Raw genomic sequence first — 21,219 nt, 5'->3', positions numbered from 1 at the left:
GTTGACAGGTGGCTCTGGAGGTTCAATTGGCTGCTCACTCGTCCTGACACAACAGTGGACCAATCAAATTGCTCGCTCACCGATCCGCTGCCCCTGCCTCCTGCCCGGGGTCATAATCGGCTTTGGTGTTTTTAACTGTGTGTGAACACAACTCACTAAGAGAGAGAGAGAGTGGGTGTGTATATGAGAGAGAGAAGGAGGGAGGGAGAGAAAGAGAGAGAGAGGTTGTGAGTGTGCGAGAGAATAGAGAGATTGTGTGTGTGTGTATATGTGTTACAGAGAAAGAGAGAGTGTATTTAAGTGTGTTAGTGAGAGAGAGAGAGACATACACAGACATAGAGAGATCTAGTGTGTGTGTGAGAGATATAGATAGATAAGAGAGGGAGGGAGGGGGAGAAGGAGAGTGTGTTTGTGTATGCCTGCGTGAGACTGAGAGAGACAGAGTGAAAAAAGAGAAGAGATATTGTGTGTGTGTGTGCGCGTTTAGGTTAATGCAAAGCTCCACTGTTTTGTAAGGATTCGCTTCAGTGTTGGAACTTTACTCCTGTGTAAGTGGTAATCTAAATGGTCACAAGATAAGTTGCAGGGTTCGCAAAGTTGTTTTCTCTCGAAAAACCCATTGTAGACTGGAGAATGGTTACACCGCCTGCACAAGAGTGTGTGGATACCTGAGCTGAGCCTGTCAATAATTGTCAGGAAACGCCACAAAATAATTTGAAAGGCCGGTTGGGTTCGGTCATGTTGGCTGAGCTATCTATTTGTTTTTTCCCACTGCTCTTGCTTGTAATCAAGAAAACCATCAGATGCGGGAAGGATGTGGACACAAAACAGAATGGCTGTCGGGATCAGTTAGTTTCTCTCTCTCTCTCTCTCATGATTTCCGTGTAGATGTCATCAGGCCGGCACTTGTGTCTTACATGTCTAGTTTGGAGACACTTTGACGATGTATGCCTGAGATACACAACCTCGTGTTTTGATGGCATTTAATCAAACTTTAACGCCACGGTCATATGGAATTCAAGGCAGTTTATATCTTCATCTTGTTGAAATGACATTTTTCTCAATATGAAGTTGAAGATGATTCTATATTTGCTGTGCGTTTCTGTATTTGCCGCGTGATTCTGTGTTTGCTGCGTGATTCTGTATTTGCTGCGTGATTCTGTATTTGCTGCGTGATTCTGTATTTGCTGCGTTGAGCTCTCAGGGCCACCGTAGGCTCCTCTTATTGAGCAGATCAAATAATATAATTACACAACACAAAAGTTCGATATACACCTTTCGTATTCGTGTGGACGAAACAAACCCTCACCACAGCAACTAAACTGTTATAAGCACTTAAGTCACTGCAGTCACTAAGACAACAAATTTACGCTTCCCTGCGAACACACAGATGTACAATGTGACTCGGGTGCACTCAACCCACACGTCTCACCACACACGGTGAGTAAAGCAACTTGTCCTTTCAGATAAGCTACAGAGGAAATCCAAGGACACTGTTCGCTTGCATGCGAATGATGAAGATTCAAGACAAACAGGAATCTTACAGGAGTATGAATAATTCAGTGCTGGATTATTGATGCAAGAAACTGATTCAGCCTTGCTTGGCATTTTATTTGCATTTACAGACCAGAGGTATGGTGTGGGCCCAGACATAGGAAAACAGATGAGTAAATGGAAAAGTATTTCAGCATGGCAGCTAAATTTGTGGTTTGGTCGTAAAATTCAATATTGATGAATAAAGTTAGCTCACTGAAGGTCTGGATTGTCAAAATAAAAAGTGGTACTGTGCAGGATGTCCACATGGGGGAGCTGTGGGTCCACACATCACTCTCTCCCGCTCCATCATCCTCTCCCTCGATTGAGAATAAATTAAATGTAGAGGGTGCATTTAACATGTATAAAACTCTCATCGCCTAACATGAAAAGTAAATTCTCTTTGTGACTCATCCCATTCTCCTTTTTCTTTTGTTTTTCCTTGACCATCTTCCCCGTCAACACCCTCCCTCCACGTTCACCCGACGCGACGCGGATCGCAGAGCAAGCGGCAGGGGGCGCCAGCGGGGGCCGCGGCGCCTCAGACCCCAAACCAATTTATTTCCCGAGCTCACTCAGGCTTCTTTTGAGAGCCCATCAGAGAACTCCAATAGAGCCACCTAAGCCACTGTTCCCCAACATGAAAGAAGGCAGCCAAAATAGAGAGATGGGAAGAAAGGCGAGGAGCCAGGGGAAGAGGCATTTGATCAGCTTGTTCGGGGCATCACTCAGAAGGGCTCGCTTCCCCTGAGGAGAAGCTACCGATGCCTTTTGGTCCCTGAGAAGTCTAATGCGAAAAATAAGATAATTTTTTCTTTATTTCCGTCGATGCTTTGTGTCTGTTTGCATATAACGAGGCCACAAGGTCTACAGTAAGAGCGAAGAGGGGAAAGTGAGAGTTGAAAAGAAGGAAGGCACAAAGGATTGTGAAAAAGAGGTGCCTCGACTAATTCTCCATTAAACTGCAATTGTCTCTCTGTGCGATCAATGAAGTTGCCTTGCTGTGAAATAAAACAAATTACAGCAGGGAGAATTAGAGAGATGAAGGGAGCGCAGAAAACAAAGAATGTGTGAGTGCGGTGGGGGAATAAGAGAAGGGGAAGGAACTCTGTGGACTCTCACTGTGTGGCAGTGCCATTACTGCACTGAATGGGAGGTATGGGACCTTAGGAAAGATACTGTGGACACGAGAAGACACGCGAAGGTGAGGAAAGTGTTAATGAAGGGACATCCCAGGCTGTGATTATCTCTAAAGGAATTGCCTGGCGCTCCCAAAGAGGTTAATTAAAAAAGTCATGGGGGCCGAGCAGGGAAGTGTCTCCATCACTGCTGTGAACTCCCGTGACCCTTCCATCCCCTCAGACGGACATAGGCATCCATCACGGCTGATTCCCGGGCCTGTCTGGCTCCTGCCGGTGCCACTGAATTCCCTGAGTGACTAAAATAAAAACCCACAGATGTCTATGTGGCAGCACCACATCTCTGACAAGCAACGAGAAAAAAATAAACCGCCGCCAAGACATCCCCTGGCTGAGGTCCCCCAGGTAATGAAACCTCTCTCCTTTCAAGGATAACACAAACACCATGGGCCTGCATCTTATAGCCGGTGCAGAGCAGCGCAAAGCCTTATGCAACGGTCTGTTGCTGTAGATTCACATCGACGCAGCTTTCCCCCTCCAGAGCCCACATTGTTTAAATACCAAATGAGCTCTCATGGAGCGTTACTTTCTGCAGGACTAACACAAACCTGGTCTGGAGTCAAAGGTCTTGTTTTCAGGGCACACTGTCAAGATAGAATGCACCTACAGAGGAGGGTGCACAAATTGGTTTACTGCAAGGTACACCCAAAACGCAGCCATGACTTTAGACTGTATATAAAGATGGATGGTGCATCTCGACTGCCTCTCACCGTCCAGAATTGAAGCCAAGATTCTATGAATGATGGCACCTCGGGCCAATCTTGTTTCATTAGGAGTCTGCGCTGTAGCAACCTGGGGATGGAGCTATGCTATTGTGGTGTAGAACACAGTAAAGTGCATACTTATGCCGAGGCCCAACAGTCCACTTGAATTAAATCAAGCTGCACCAAATTACAAACACACATTGATATCAGTCTCCTAAATATGCCTGATTCATTTCATCAAGATCCATGAATTATTCCTTGGCAAATCTGAAAAAAAATTACAAAAGTAAAAAAAAAAAATCCTGCATTCTCCCCTTTGTCCATATTCACGATACATTGTATTGTTCCTTTCTTGGTCCATGTTCGGTTTTCTGATTCAGCTCAAACCCTGACAACATAACAATTGTCTCAAAATTCCAAATTGGGGTTTAATTGTCAAGTTTCTGGAGACAGAGAACATCTCTCAGAATGTTAAAGAAGTAAAAAAAAAATGTATCTGGATCCTAAAAATGACAGAAAGATTTTGTATTTTTAGTTTTTTAGCTTGGTCCCATCCACTAACATGGGCGATGCTGGGTTTGTGACCTACACTGCAGCCAACCACCAGGGGGAAATCAAGAAGTGTTGGCTTCTCTTTTGGGCAGCTGTAATGTCGTCCATCTTTATACACATTCAACGGCGCTACAAACGAGCTAAAGCTGATTTGGACACACCATAAATGCACTTGCTCAGTGCACACAGATCGATAAAATGGAGCCTCAGAACTTCACATCTCTCCCATTCTCTTCATTGACATTCTTCTTTCATACCCTTCTATGTCATAGCTACTGGAGCGCTCCAGGCCATTCGTCAGAAAACTGAGCTGACTGTCACTTTGTTTACTCCTCTCCTGCTCTCCAGTAAAGATAGCAGAAGTAGCGCATTTGTGTTTGTTTAGCAACATAAGCACACTGTTCATATCCAAAACCACGGGGTAAGCATTTAAGCCCGCCGCGAAAGGAAAGCAGGGTATAGGAGCGTTGACTTCCCCACCGCAGCATGAAAGAATCAGCCACCGTCAATGAGAAATCCCTCCAGCAATCCCTGCTGAGAAGAGGGATTTGTCATCCCTATTCCCCCAGTTTTTGGAGGCGAGGACAAAGGTGCGATAATGTGCAAAATGGAGAAGCACCGTGGGGACAAAAGTGAGCTGCAGAGACAGAAGAAGGGAAGACAAGAGGGGAGACAAAGAGAGAAAAATGGGGTGCTTCCTGTGATTGGATTTTGAGAGAGTCCGGAGACTCCGGAGCTGTCGTACAGGAAAAGTGAAACATTTTCATAAATCTTTTCTTGGGAGAGTGGCTGGAGGCTTGAATCACATCATGCTTGATTGGCTGAGAAGGAGAAGCCGATCCGGAGCGCAGGGAGCCACCTCCGCGACACACACACAGAAAGAAACCAAGCCCCAATGCTTCCTCATTAAACTTTCCTCCCCGAGCCGTCTGCAGCAATCCTCGTGCTGACGCAGGTAGAATTAGCTCAGTCCCGCTCCATTCTTGCGCTGAGTGCACCGAAATTCGGCGAATTGGGGAGAGCATAATAACTTCAGACTCCCAAGTTAGAGTGCCTGCAGGCAATAAAGTGGAGGATGAACAGTGGAGACTTGATGGAAGAAGAGTGTGTGTGCAACGGAAACAGGGAGTACTGCTCTTGACTGCCTCACGAACCCTCCTGTAAGTATTTATTTTGAACATGCTCCATAGGGATGCTATGATCGGTGACGTGCATTCAGCATAATGAATTAAATCACACACACAAATTAAACATGTTGGCGGGCTTACGCCGGGTTCACACCGGACACCAAAGCATGGCGTAATCGCTTATACTATCACATTCTTTTGCTGTTATCAGCCTGCAGTAAAAACGACATTTAATCATATTTTTCAAGCATATACTTACTTGTTGCTCCAAAATTAACTGCAACAGAGTCCCAACATGTGTCCTTTTTAGTGTTTTCTTTATACAACATGTAAAGAGGATCATACAACTCACTGTACTTCTCCACTTCAATTATTAATTTAATGTCATCCATGTTGACGAACTTCTCAGCTGTTTGCTCCGTTAAATGTCGGGTGTCGGGGGTAAATTACGTATTCTCCACTCAAACCAATGTGGAGAATACGTAGCCCCCCCCCCCTCTCTCTTTTTATCTTTATGACTGCTTATGTGGGTGTACTGGATGGGCAGAGGGGGACATTTAATAATGTGGTCGCTAAAAGTGGTAAAATTAAAACTCCAGGACAACAGAAGGTGAATACAAAGTATGGGATGCATATTTGATCATTTATATCATATTAAATATCGCTTGAAATCATTTTTCAGTGTGTGTTCTGTCGCGATACGCTCGCGTCAAGCAGAAAAAAATAGACTCGACGCCAAAACGATCGCTGCACGGCGCGAGGCAGCCGAGGCGCAACGCTACGCTTCAGCGTCTGGTGTGTTCAGCACAACGATTTAACATGGGAGTGGATGGGAGCCAGAGGATTGGCGCTGCGCTTACGCCTAGCTTCGGCGTCGCTTACGCGTCCGGCGTGAACCCGGCGTTATGGTTCCGTTCTGGAGATCAGGAAAGGAATGCAAATGCAAGGTTACTTTGAAAAAATAAATCAATAACCTCACTGATGTTCTGTCCATTCCACAGATCAAACTTTGAGGCCGGCCTATAGTTAGGCCGAAGCATCAGAAAGTGGCATTATGGAAATGTGGAGGAATCGCCATGGAAAGGGCAGCCAGAGGCACGTTCAGGGCAACCTTTTATACACAGCGCTTAATCAGCCGAGCAACTGCCTTCGCTCCTATTTATCCTGTTTATGAGTCACCCCCCCTGAATCTGCAACCACTTCATCTAATCTCTTCTCCTCCCTTCTTCATCCTCTCCGCTAAGAAAGCAGCCTCTTCTTTCCTGTATTCATTGTTTTCCACCTGGGCCTTGTTCAGCTCACCTTATTATTCAGACCTTCACTGCCAGCCTGCTGATAACCTCCAACTGCTGTGAGCAATTAACAGGAGTTCAGCCGCTGTATACCGTCCGCGAGGAGGAATCCCTTTAGAGCCGGAGGAGAGGCGGTGCAGGGAAGGTGAGGAACGAACAAGGTGGAGAACAGAATAAGAGATAGATGGTCATTCAAATGGAAATCAATGCTAATGAATGGGTTGCTTTGTGCAACGTGGCGATAAGGAAACGACCAGCTTAAGGGCCCGCTGCTCTGATGTGCGTGGGTTTTTTTGTGCGTGTGTGAGCGAACTGTGATAAGGATGTTCGAGATCAAGGATGCACGACCCACTCCGCGAGGCACAGCAAACACAGGTGTCCTGACCCATTAGAAAGTGGTCTAACCGAAAGACCTAGTCAATATCCAGGGTGTTGTATCGATTGAGCGACTGTGACTGATTTGCTCAGGATCACATGATGCGGCCCATACAGATGAGAGGTTATTGAAAACAGCCTTTTCCGCTATTTCCCCCTTGATCATGACCTGCAGAGTTTGAAACTTTGTGAAAAATGTCGCAGGACAGGGCGGCGCTGTCATGAGACTAAAACATGCAGTTTTAGTCTCATGACACTGGCAGGGCGCAGTCACCATGGACTGATTGAACGGTCAGAACTAGAAGTGCACATACCTCAGTCCAATCAATCCACACTTAATTTCACACACTCATAGATATCGGTCTCCTTTTCATCAAGACCCATTCATTTTTTTCTGAGAAATCTCAATCTCCCAATGTTGGAGAAAGTTAAAAAACAAATCCATAACCACGTCGTAAGATTTCATGGTTCTTCCTTGGGTCATGCCTCACAGAAGATTTAAGGGGATCGTGCGAATAACAAACAACACAAGGCCAAGGAGTCCTCGTATGAAATCACATTTAAACTCACTGCATTTTATTTCTGTCTGCAGGAAATTGCACACACCCATAGATATTAAAGATACATGTTTATTTAAGATCCAGGAATTTTGCTCTGAGAAAAATCAACTAAAATGTTGCATTGTTAAAGAAAGTGAATCTTCTGGGTATGCACCAAAATTTAGAGCTTGGGTTGGTGATCATGGAAAAAAAATAGCAAGTGGCTACACTACCCATAAATTCCAATTGACATATCCCAGCTACTCGCATCGAGCCTCTCGTGATAGCTACGCCCCGAAACACAAACATGTACGTCCTGACAACTGATAGACTTTTCTGGGAGGCACTCCCAGACTCCAGGCTATCATCTCTGCTTCAGTGGTATTTGTTTCTCTGGCTGAAGACTGGTCATGTGCAGGGAGATCATTTAATTTGGACTCAATAAAATGTTTCGTCCTTTTTATCTGCAGAGGACTTTATCTATTGACGCTATCAGGACCTGAAGAGGGTTTCAACGAAGAAGAAAAAGTGTCTTGGAAACAAATTACCAACCCTACTAATGACTTCTTCCCTGATCCATGATGCATCATCAAGTAAATCCGTTAGGTAAAAAGGTGTCTTCTTATTAAACTGATTGTTTTTTTTTCTTGTATAACAAAAGGCATTCAAAGTGTAGTTGTTATCAGATCACAATGTATTTATCTGCTTGGCTGAACAAGGTTCCTGTTGAGAAGAAGGAGGTGTTGGTATTCGCAGCAGCTTTGAGAAGCCACACAGGCAAAGTCAGGTGTGGGAGTAGGTGGTGCTGGTAGGGGGAGGTTGTTCTCCAAATCGCTAATTAAAGTGGGAAGGTGTATAGAAAAGCTACAAATTAGAGATGCGTCCCCGGTGGTATCAAGTATTTTGCAGGTTGAAAACATATTTGCTCTGCCTGTGTATATGCACATACTGTATTTGTTGGCCTCTGCAGTTTCCGCGGGTGCTTACAATGCGTATGGTTGGGCGGGTAGAAGTTTACAGCGGATAACAATAGAAGCGGGAGCGGCGGAGATCAAACGATTTTATTTCTGTTGTAACTGGGAGAAGGGGGCTCCTTCCCGGTCTCTTCTGGGACCGCTGCTCCAGATTCTGATATCCACTTTCCCTTTGTTTTCTCTCTTGGCCCTTTGAAATATTTAGCGTGAATCCCTGACGAACGTGTGAATGTGTGTGTGTGTGTGTGTGTGTGTGTGTGTGTGCATTTACAATTACTACGCTCATTCCAGGCATCAATCATCCACTGTGTGCTCAACATCTGGACGTGGACAGTCATTCCCTCTGGACAAAGGACACATCGGGTTGTGCATTGAGCTCCTCCTGAGGGAATGCTCATCCCGGCCCGGCCTTGGCCCCTCATTTTATTCCACCACTGGAGCCTTCACTGAGGAACCTCTCAGCAATTACCCCTCTCCATCTCTTTATTCCTTCATTTATCTCTTCCTCTGTTACACTGGTGCTCCTGTAACCTCCCCCCTCGCCGCTTTACCTTCACCTGCAGATATTGACAGAAGTGAAAAATATGCAACCTTATATATATTATACCGTGAGAAAAAAAGCAGGTCAAACGCTGTCTATTAGCAGACAAAGAGACACATCTTGGGCTGTGTTGTGTATGAACTCCCACCAGACGACTTGCAGTATGATAAACCACTATCTCATAACACCAGATAAGGCTGCTGTGGCCCCGCAGTCCCCAGAAAGGCATTTCACCTCTGCAGAGCACAACCTCTGAGCACCTCTCCTTGCAATCTGTAGCACCTTGTTAGTGCACACACACACCATATGAGGCCTGTTGTATTAGTCATTCTAATGCATGTCTTGTTATCCATATAGATGAGAGTGGGACCGGAGCGGCAGATGGCCAGGGAAAGAGGGAGTAAAAAAAAAAAAAAACATCCAGGAATGTGAGGATCGTATTCATCGCTCGCACACACCTGGAGACTCGCAGGTTGCACCCTCTGCCTCCAAATGCTTCACCGCTCGCCAATTCGGCACTGACGGGTCCTGGCGAGAAGCCACTCAGCCGGTTGTGTTTAAAAGTTGGCGTCGATTTTAATCTCTGCTCGTCCTCCAAGAGTTTCCTGCTGGATCTCTGTTGTTTCACACTCAGAGGTAATACAGCGTGTCAGGAAAAGGGTTTCTTCACAGGTACGGATCCACAGAAGCGATGAATTATACAGAGGGTGTTGAGTTTGCCTCGTCTGGCTTTGCAACTGCAGAACATTTTCATTAATTACTCGCACATTCATTCACACACATCCGTGGAGGAAACACACATCCCATTTCGCTGCATTCATTTCATAGTAAGCATTTGCTGAGCTAATCGATTGTATGTTGTCAGTGACGAAACTTTGATTTCAGAGGTGGGGGGGACACAAATATTTTTTATAAAACTCTTCAGTTCACTGTGTTTTCTAGTAGTTCTTCTAGTTTTCTGTTGCTACTTTTAAGTTTACTGTTCCCTTTTTTGGTTTGTCTGGTTGTAAAGCATGTAGCAAAACATTATCACCCAATTCTGTGTTTCACCTTGTTAGTCAACTTCACTCCATCTCAGTAGCACCAATTTTACACTTATTTTTGGAATATATGGTAAATAGACCTCATTTACATAGCATTACCCAGTGGTGGGCAGGTCAAACTGGCAGGAATATCACAGGTGGGGAGAAATTGAATAAAATGTCCATAATTCAGTGTAAGTAGTCAAGTGATCAAATTTATTTAAAATTAATGTAACACAGAACCACTGTCATTGTAGGCAGTTATAGTAGTTTCTCGTCTTGTTAAGCCTTACAGGATGATCGTGGCAATTAAGGTGTGAAAGGGTGTATATTTATAATTACACGGTTTGTCTGATAACACTGTATTTGTTATCTCTTTGTTTCTTTCACACAGCCACATCCACCAGCCTCAGTTAGTATATTTGCGGCTTCTCAGCTACATGAAGCTTCCAAACACATTTTTTTAGACATCCTGGCTGCGCCTACACTCTGTAAAGTCTAATTAGTTGACCTTACTTAAAAAAAGTATGCAAACTCGTTGCCTCAAAAAAATTAAGCAAAGTAATCTTAAGATTAGTGAGTTACAAAAGCTTGTTTATTTTAAGTGTGCAGTACTAAATCAAGTAGTAAAACAGAAACAAAAAAACTAAGTTCATGTAACTTAATAACCATGCTTAGTGTTAAGTCAATTTTTTAATTTTGTGTGGACTGCTTGATACAAATTTAACCCCACTTAGAATTACTAAATACCTACAACTTACTACTCACTAATTTTTCAAGTTCACTTAAATTAAACAAACTAATTACCTTGAATGGGTCCTTGTCCTTTTTCTCTCTCTCACCCCTATTTCTTATCTATTTTTAGCTGTTGTTACCTAATAAAGGCAAAAACACCACAAAAATATACTTTAAAAGAACACTCACCGGGTTGATTCAGCTGCATTACAACATTTATTAAAAATAAAAATAAATTGCATCATTTACAGATCTAGGCTGAACAATAAACATTTGATACTGTTATTACTTTTGATTCCAATTCTCCAATATAAAAGTTTTATTACTCATGTAATAACCTTACAATAATCAATAAAATTACTGTTCTCCATCCTCTTGTCATATTCAATGTATTTTAAAGCTAATTGTAAAATTGCTCATAGTGTGATCTATGTCAAGCTATTGTAATAACAATGTGCATTACATCTATTATTCAGCCTCAAGTGTTCTGTTCCCAAGTATCACTTTCTTGTACATTCAAATACAAAACAGCAGCTAAACAACAAACTTGTGGTTTGATTGGACTGTGTACCATGACATGGACAAGTCAAAAATAAACCCACATTTTTGTGAACTAATTCTATGCATGTAACAGTCTCACAATATTAAACAGGTAAACACCTGATAACTGCAGGACTTCAGTGCATGGAAATTAATGCATTTCTGATCAAAACTGAAAGTACAACAAATGCTTTTGTGTCCCAAAGCAGGCATCAGTCCAAGGTTTAAACAGGGTTAAAAACATCAATCCATGGGGTTTGTATTTTACTACATAACAAGTATTAAAACTTTTCCCAAAACACAAATTTAAACAAGTCAACCTTGCTAGGTTCACTGTTGACAACATTATCTAACAACAACTCTTTGTAACACAACTTGGCACTATTTCCACTATTAGCATAACAGCATAACATGGTACTTGAATGGATTCCCTCCAGAATGATGGCAGTGGAGATGGGCTGGAGGTCCACTGAACTTGGACCCTCGTGAGGACTATCTTCACTGACAACTGTCAGCACACCAACAGTGATCCATTCTAGGGCCTCGTCTCTTGCTGTATCCTACACACACACACACACACACACACACACATTCTTCAGTATTGGCAATTTATGCTTTTCTAAAACATACATTTTTAGTTTTGAAAGCATTTGTTAGAGAATATGGTTTTAAATATGTGTTCACATGGATTGTCCAACAAAATAACTTTGGTATGGTTAAACTGAAGCTATGGTCCACAAGGTCCATATATTCTTGAACAGTGACACCGACCTTTCAAACTAGACTTCTGCTCCTTAGATTTAAAATGAATTAATGTACATTTTTATGTACGGGCTATTTAAATACCTCTCATATTAGCTGTGGAGTACAAAATGTATGTTGTATATTGTGCAGATAGGATTACATCTTCTGTCAGCACAGGTATATTAATATTAAATATATATAATATTAATGCACACCAAACTTTTACTTATGTGCAAGTACTTACAGAGCATGTCTTGAAGAATTCACTGGAGTCGTCAACAAGTAAAATCGGAATGCCTTTGAGGACAACAGAGCGAAGTACTGTCACGTCTGATGTCTAATGATACAGAGAGAGAGAAAAGACCAGTTAACAGAGTTATTTGGCACAAGAACAGGTCAGACAGAAAATAGAACAGGTTGGTCTGAATCATCTCATTTAGAACTTGATTGATAAACTATCATACAGATCAAAAGCAAAATGAATCTACTTACCATCCAGCTCATGTGCTGCATCAGCTCACTGAGTTTCCGGCCAACAGTTCCCTTTTTTGTTCTGAAAATTTCGATGAACCGCGGGGTGTACTGGTCCAGAGCCTCAAAGAAGTCTCCCTCAAGATTCTTACTGGCGATTCTATTAAACTCGGCAAACACCTTAAAAAGTAGAGAGATGGAGAGACGGCAGAGGTGTTAACATTCCAACAAGTGTGTTTGGAGTTCTAGCCACACACCTTAAATTTATTTTTGACTGGCATTATTTTATTGGTTGAGAACAAAAATATCTTACCTGTCTCTCTGTGAAGAGTGCTGGCCATCGTTCAACCATGTTGTGTACAGCAGGCTCCTTTTTTACAATTTCTTGTCTGCGTAGTGGGAATGATTGGTCCATCATTTGTGAGATGAATGTGCAGTACTTACACGTCCACTGCATAGGAAGTTTTTTTGTCTTCTTAAAAATCTGAAAGGGAGGAAAAGATAAGTTTAGCATCAAGGCCAGCAAAATAGAAAGAAAAAAACACTAACATGCAGTATCAGATTTGAAATACCAGAGCTATAGAAAAACAAAATCCTTGCAAAAAATGTATCTAATTGTCAAGCTTTTAATCATTGAACTTCTTTAAGACAAGAACAGCTACCAAATGAACACTCCAGTACAAAAGGTAAATGATACACAACTCACCTTTGTGGCTAGACATCAAGGGAACTGTGGATTGACCACTATCTGCCTGAGCCTGTAAGGGGACAGTTAAAAAGAATACAACAATTTAACACAACCAAAGCTCACCACAACTCACGAACATCTTGAGTGCAGTACAAGTAAAAACTGTATTATCGGCCTATTACCCACAAAGACTGTATTATAATGTACATAAAGAATAACTTAGGACACTGAGTATGCCAGCAAATAGTTTGCCTATGATAAACTGGGTGTTAAGATCTTTTCAGATAGGGAGACACTTTTGTCTGTACCAAGTCTGGTCTGTGGGCTCTCACTGCGTTCCCTCGTGAATCAGACTGAGCGACTGACAGTGGGCGCGCTACACGTGGTAACCATGGAAACGGCACAGCTACAAATATTAACTAGTGTTAAGTGAGCAGGTTCAATAAAATAACATTAAGTTAGTTGACTGCGGTGATATCCCCAGTCACACACCTGTCTTTGACAAGCACAGACTGTTATTGTTGGTGGCTAAATTTAGCTAAGTTAGCATAGTACCAAACTTAGCAGCCTAGCTTAAACTAAAATGATACATCAAGACTTGCTCTGATGTTCTGCCATGTGAATGCCCTCCTGTTCATGGAAACTCACAAACCGCCGGAATCATTCTCTCATCGTGAGTCAGTACTCGATAAATCATTTGCCTCAGAAAAAAAAAAACACGTGTGCTCGTGCATGTGACGAGCACGCCCGCGACCGTTACACTAAAAAGTTTCTCCTCAACTAGCTGAACTAGCGTTAAGCCTGAAACAAGCTTCTGCGACTGCGTCTGCGTCTTTTCACGCCGCTGTGGCGCAAGACTCGTTTTCATTCATGCTTCCCCAACCGTTGCGCGTCTTACAAAGCAATTCCGCGCCAGAACACTAGGCGGAGTAATGCTTTTTGTCGAGACAACCTTAGAGACGCCTTCTTTCTTCTTTGTCGATTGTTTATTTACATAGCCACTGCGGCTCCTCGTAGCCTTTTTCTGGCGGACAAATCCGCCAGTCAGTGACAGGTTATACAAGTGATCATACTATCGGATATCTTCTGCCAAGTGCTCTTCTATTTGGTCCATATTCGTTCTTCTAAATCTTCCGGGATTTCTGCCGGTATTATGGGGCATGAAACCGGAAATGCAGCTCCAGAAGGGATGTAGAGCAGACCAATCACAGCCTTGCGGGCTGAGTGAGCTTGCGGAGCTTTGCCGTAAATTTTAGAAAAGGGGGTCGACACCCGTCAGCACGTAAGGAGGGATACATAAGCACGTAAGGGACCCGGAAGGGCTCCTGCGCTTACGGGCCCGTGAAAACGCAGAAGCATGTTTCAGGCTTTAGCCGAACTAGCTAACGCTAGTTCAGCTAGCGTTAGCCGACATTACTATACACATCATTAGGCTACTAGCAAGCACGAAAAACATGGCAGTTACTTACAGAAAGAAAACGTTCAAAACAAGGGTAAAATATTACTCACCAAATGAGTGTGCCAAGCACACGAAGGCTGATAAAGCACGAGTGCCGTTGCAGCTCAATACGGTCCAGCTCAACAGGTCCGGCTCCATACAGTTCAGGTACACGTCGTCTGTTGCGGGCATGTACCGTCAACGGTAGAGAGGACGGATTTGCGCATGCCGATAGGTCGAAAAAAAAAATTAAAAGCGGGCGAAGTTTTCAAACCATAACAAAGCAAAAGTACTAATACTACTCCGTGAAATTATTCTGTTACAAAACAAGTACATGTCCTGGAGTGAAAATTTCAATTAAGTAAAAACATATGACCACAAAAACAAATACTTGAAATATTAAAAGTAAAAAGTAGCATACTCAATAGAGGAAAATGGCCCTTGTGATTATTATTATATATCACGTATATCATAACATATGCAGTGATGTAAAACATATAATGTTTCCCTCTGAAATGTAGTGGAGTAAAAGTAGAAAGTAATATGAAAAAAAACTCAAGTACTTAAAGTACTTTGTACTGTGGTGCAGTATTGAGTAAATGAACTTAGCTACATTCCAACACAGAAAATAAGCACAGTTATCAAAAACGTACTTTTTCTAAATCAATCCAGCTCAAGCAGACTGAGCTGGTGAGATTTTCCAACCACAAATTACAAGTAACTTACTAAAAGCGAGTGTTAATAGCATTTTGATAAAACTGATTTAATTCAATTTACTATTTTTAAGTAAATACCATGTTTGCATTAACAGTGTGTGTGTGTGTGTTTGGTAATTATAATTACCAAACACACACACACACCGATTCAAACGTTAATGTAAATGAAACCTCTGATATTACAATCCTTCCAGCTGACGTGGCCCAGGCAAAACAAACGCCCAATTTACAGCGGAAGATTAACACGGCCTCCTCCCCAACTTGCAGACCGGTGTGCGTCCTGGTGCTGTTTATAACCTGATGGAGTGACAGCGGGGACGGCCAATCACACAAGGAATGCAGAGCCAATGGAGGAGCTTGTGGGCAGGTCTAAACGAAAGCAAACTGGCTTCAGCTCGAGCGGCCGTTTCCGCTTGGTCCTAGTGCCTGACGAGTCTCTGTTTACCGTAACATGGTTTCCGGACGGTGAAAACTGCAGGGGACCAGAACGGCCTTTTGAAAAAGTGCAGGGGACATGTCCCCTGTGTCCCCCCCCCAAATTACGTCCGTGTATGTTATTCCACATATCAGTGGATCTAGGATTTTTCTAAATCAGGGGCCACAGATAGGACAGAGGGGCCGGGTATATGTCGAATATACAGGCACAGCTCCTGGTCTGGTAAGATGCACATTTAAATCAAACTTTGTGTACCTACACAATAAAACATTTAAACAAATTGTTATATCTATTGTAATTGAGTGAGTTATATTTTTAGAAGACTAGTGACAGGATAGAGGCACTAAGGGTCTAAGCAGATTATGAAACAAAACTGGAACGGTACTGTTCACATAGATAGGCATGTTAAAAAAAAAAAAGAAAGATGATTACCAAACTCAGTCTCATTAGAAAAAAACTATTTTATCGCTCACTTCCTTAAAGGAAACACCTGCCTGTCAGTCTGTTGGAGCACTGATAGTCATAAATTGTTTATTAATCCTGTATAGAGCATTAGGTAAGATCTGCTCTTAGCTGGAAAATAGACCCATTACAGTGTAACTGCGATGTGAGGCGGAGGGGAAAAAAACCCTTAAAAGGTTTTCCTATTGCATCAGTTAGCTTGTATTTGTAAGAGCAGCTTGGCAAGAGAGGGAAAGAGCCACAGAGACACAGCGGCAGGAACAAACAAGAAGGCCATAAGCTGTAGATAAAAACCCAGGCTATGGTAATGTGGTATTTTTTAGATTCTCCCCACCATTGTCCACATGAAACCTTTTTCCGTGTTTGTGCGCTGGCCCGGTGACCTCCTTCTCCCGCCTGACACAATGAAGACAGACGAGCTGCTCTGAGACCGGTTCCGTTTTGTCCAATTTTTTTCCCGCCTCTGCGCGGCTTTCTCCTGACTGTTACACACCTGCATGGCCTACATTGGGAAAACGCGTCGCTTTCTGTGCGCGCCCTTGTTAGCCACGCATTACGGTGCGATCAGAGGCGCGGGGAAAAAGACACGCCACCATCAGCGAGGTCAACAGGAAACGTAGCCTCCGTGATCCACTTACAGTCATAATTTATCCGTGTGCGTCCGTCTTTGTGTATGGATCAAAAAAAGTAACACAACCCGGCGAAGATCCATTCATTGAAAACACACAAAGAGAAAATAATGTGGTGAAACTGCTCGCTTGTTCAATCATATTTAACTGAGACCGAGCTCCGTGTGTTATTAATGCATCGCATAATCAACCTGTAATGAAGGCTACACAAAGAATGAATGCAAGCCATTGGCTTTGAGTAATGAAATGAGGATGTACTTCACACTCCAAAGAAGTAGCTGGGCACCAAGTATAGCCTTTGATGCATGTGTTTGGCCTACTCCAAGCCCATTGGGACTGACTACAGAGGCCCATTAATTTTGTTGTCATTGCTAACTGCATCACACAGGAGACAACGCTACATAGCCAGAATATTGCTTTTCCAATTTCACCCCTTTTCAATATATGTGACCTCCCGATATACAATGAGTGAATTGATTTCCACTCAAACCTTAAAATAATCCGGAAAAACCTCGCCAGTAAGGACAAATTGAAAACAGAACGCCTCAGCGATGTTTCATTTTTCCCTCCTAGGCTCCCTCCGCTGTGTGTCCATCAGTGGCTCATTCCACCCACTCCATCTCATCACCTGTCAAAACATTTTGCTGACTCCAGCGGTCCAGGTAATAACTATTGTGGGGTGATGCAGTTAATAATATCAAGTAGACTTGAGAATTCCCCGCCACCCCCTCTTCATACGTATTGAAAATCAATGTCTATAATAATGAGAACTTATTGCCACTCCCGGTGCATTCTGCACGGAGCAAAAACAAATGAACTGACCCGGTGTCAAACATATCCACGCTCCTTTGGGACACCTGAGCAGATTCGACCACTATCTCGCTCACTCACTGTTTGCTGGACCTCAGAGAAATGAGAAATCCAATCCGATAGCGAGGATTATTTCCGCTGTTTTCATTTTTCTGAAATGTTTCTGATTACAAAATGAAAAAAATGGCTAATTTTCCGAGTTTGACAGAACAGGGTAAAATGTGGAGGAATGATAAAAAAAATACAAACGTTCTTTATCAAAAAAGTGTCGTAGATTTCAGCTTTCCCGCCACATAAGGCGATACGTTTCACAAGCTCCTGAACAGAAAAATCCTTGGAGCAAATGTCATGCCATAAAGCTGGAATAAAATCACCATCCAAGTGAAAATTAAAGATGGCAGTACTCCCTGACTGGCCTATCATAGGGTTTTTATGTGCAGCCGTGTAAGAAAAGAAACGTAGTGATCTGTGAAAAAAGGGAGAAAGGGGGAGAAAAATTACAAAGCGTCTCCGAGGACCTGTCTCGTTATTATTAGTTTTAGATGAAAAACACAAACGCTACCCAAGAGGCAGTGGCATGCAGCAGGCAGGCGTTCTCTGACATTTGAAGGGGTGGCAGATTGGGAGTGGGTGAGCTGCAAAAGTAGCAGAACTCCTCCATGAACACAGGACGTTGGCACATAGTGGCTGGGGATCTACTTTCTCCCGACTTCACTTCAGTCACGCAGGCGACTGACCCCCGTGGCCAAAAGGTCTCCTGAAGTCAGTGTTTACATTTTAGAAATCACAGTATAAGCAGGGATACGTATATCCACTCATTCTATTTATGGAGCTTTACTTTTCAAATATATCTCTAATTTAAATAAAAATACAAAATATTTTTTCCCTAAAACAGACAAGAGTACATCCCCACTCCTAGATGAACCATACAGTGTTCTGTGTAGTAGATTTCTTTAAGTTTGCCAAAGTTCAAAAAGGCGTTCATAAGTTCAGGGGTGTTTCAAGGGACTTTGAGGGCTCCAGATATAGGGGTTCTGGGGGGCCCTACATCAAACCGAACGGAACCCCCCCCCCCCTAAATCACAACATTCAAATTTTCAACCTATTATTTTATCATCAAAATTATAAACAAATTCATACTGTGAATACCAGGGCCTCTATACAAGGATGGGCAATATGACTGCTCCCCAAAAGTGAATCCATAATGTCTGGATGCAGCCACCTCCTCCACGTCAACGCATGGGTAAAGGACCAAATCAAATGGTTGAAGTACTCGTCAAGTACATTTTCTCAAAGATGGTTTCTGTCATTTTAGCTTGTTCTTATCACATTGATGTATGTCCCAGCACCTATTGTTCCAGTAAGATGGGTTTTATTTGATGCAGTAAAAAGAGTAAAAACAGGGTGAAACGTCGTGATTGACAGCTGAGACTGACTCGGGGTTCGTTGATCCTGTCTCAATGGGACCTCTCTACAACGACTCTGTCTCCAGACTGCTTCTGCACAGGCTCTGTCTCCATATGTGCAATATGGGAAATTTGGGCTTTTTTGAATAGCGGGAGTGTCAGGGACCGAGCAGAAAGACCAGAGAGCCACAGAGTTTCTTTGAACAAAAAGTAGTTTTTTAATTCAGTTTCCATCAACAAGAACGAAAAAGAAAATCTCACAACCGGTAAAAAGGTAAATTATTCTAACTAGCCTCAAGTAGCAGCTGGCGACCAGTCGAGAGCATCACAACAACAAAAAAAATCCCTCCTTGACTGGGGGATGGGAACATATATGGTGGCTGGTCAAGCCACTCAAAACAAAGAGGGGGATACACAGACATACTAACATTGAAAACAAAGCCACACCATAACATCCCATATAATATTAACTAAGGTAAATGAATTAAATATAAATATCAAGCCATAATTAAAGATTTAACAATTAGAAATCGAGATAAGGCAACAATGTCCTTCCCCATGATGGCACGAGACATGATGCAGTTCAATTAGGACTCAAAGCCATTTAAGGTGGTCTACTGCAGCTGGGCCTCCATTTGCTGGATGGCCAGATGACTCCAGCAACAACCCCCCAGGAACTGGTAACTCAAAGAAAACGTAATTAATTATCACAGAAAGAAAATATTTAACAAATAAAAGTATGTTGTATGAAATCAAAATGTGTCCAGTTATATTATAAATGAATTGGGTGCGTGTGCAAAATGAAACAACTAAGCAAATTAGAAATCAAGAAGTTACCACCATGTTTCTGAATGTCAGTGTGTGGTTGCTGGTGCGGCCATCACAGGGAGGAAGCGTTGTCAATCTTCAGTTTAAAACATTCGTGAAAGCTACGAGATGATGTATACTTGTGATATCTCACCTGAGGACATTCTATGCCAGACTCTTTGGAGAGTTCGGTTGCATCAGTTTGCAACTCGTCTTGTCAACAACAGCCATGGGGTTGAAGAACTGAGAGGAAAAAAAAGCTTGACCACTGCAATGGTTTCACAAACAAACCATATATATATATTAAAGCAAAGAAAAGCACATTACCTTCAGTGAGTGATAACTTTTACCAAATGGTGGAAGTGGGAGAGTGGAGGTAAAATTATTTAGTTTGTATATCCAACTTGTTTTAATGACAAAAATAAATATTCATCAAGCAAATTAGCATCGTCAAAGCATTAGCATTCCCAAATAACAAAAATCCACTCATGAAGCACTTGATTATTTAACAGAGCTCCATAGTGGACTCAGTACATCAGCACACAAACCACATGCTCAGCTGCTCTGATCCCAGATAGGTTGTTTTTCCGAGCTCCGTGCAGCAGGAGAGCACCGGCTGCATGCTAAGTGGTCAGCAGAAATGTTGTAGGCAAATACTGTCTCATCAGAATCGGATGACCAAAAGAGGCACAGACATGCCAGCTCGTACCTTTTTCCTGTAGGACTGACAGGAATCCTCTGCTCATCTACACGCGTCACGTTAACACAGCAGTGACTGTCAGTTATTAGAGCCAAGACAGAAATACAGCAAAGACAAGTTGACATTTATTTTAGTGACTTGAAAACAAATAACACTGGCAGGAAAAAAAAGGTGGCAATCCCTATTAGCATCTTGAAACTGTTGGTTGGACTGAAAACAGTGACGCAGAATGGAAGATGTGAGGTTTTGAGTAAATAAGCCAGAGCTTTTCAATTTTATTCATTAATTTATTCAGGGAACTTTCAACCGAAAGCCAATCTCCCTTCTGCAGGGACGCCTTGACACTCACGCAGTTCCACACATCCACTGCTGGGGTTTGAGGATTTCAGAGCTCAAAATGCAGACACTTGACAAAGGCAAGTAGAGGCCATGAAGATAATTTAATGTAAATAACAGGCTTACACACGCTCTGGTTGGCAGGCAGGCAGACAGGAAGGCAAACAACAAGTCCAAACTCTGAAATCCTTTGAGAAACTCGAAGGAACTGAACAGCAGCACGTGTGAAGACTGGAGAGACGGACGGAAGAGCTGATGAGGAGGACTGCAGGTAACACAAAGACCAAATGCACAACAGAGGCAGGAATAACTGAATGAAATCAGGGTGGGCCAGTCACAAAAGTTGATAACATGGACCTCATTCAGAGCTAGAATATTCAATAGACACGTGGCAGTGTGACTATGCTGTCCCTTTTCCAAGGCTACTTCAAATATGGCCAAAA

The 21,219-nt window shown here is 42.7% G+C and overlaps 1 protein-coding gene across 1 annotated transcript; it reads right to left on the bottom strand.

Annotated features, from left to right (window-relative positions):
• Nucleotides 1-11,412: 11,412 nt before the first annotated feature.
• LOC133975464 (uncharacterized) lies at nt 11,413-14,613 on the bottom strand. Its single transcript, XM_062413419.1, has 6 exons — nt 14,546-14,613; nt 13,055-13,106; nt 12,662-12,832; nt 12,370-12,528; nt 12,122-12,214; nt 11,413-11,693 (listed from the first exon to the last, which is right to left on the bottom strand). The coding sequence occupies exons 3-6, from the start codon at nt 12,803-12,805 to the stop codon at nt 11,415-11,417; spliced, it is 675 nt and encodes a 224-aa protein (XP_062269403.1). The 5' UTR covers nt 12,806-12,832; nt 13,055-13,106; nt 14,546-14,613; the 3' UTR covers nt 11,413-11,414.
• Between the last annotated feature and the right edge of the window lie 6,606 nt (nt 14,614-21,219).

The sequence above is a fragment of the Platichthys flesus genome, chromosome 19, assembly GCF_949316205.1.
Source record: "Platichthys flesus chromosome 19, fPlaFle2.1, whole genome shotgun sequence".
In the NCBI taxonomy this organism is placed as follows: Eukaryota; Metazoa; Chordata; class Actinopteri; order Pleuronectiformes; family Pleuronectidae; genus Platichthys; species Platichthys flesus.
Note: the sequence above shows the minus strand (reverse complement) of the source record. Positions and strands in the feature narration are given on the sequence as shown.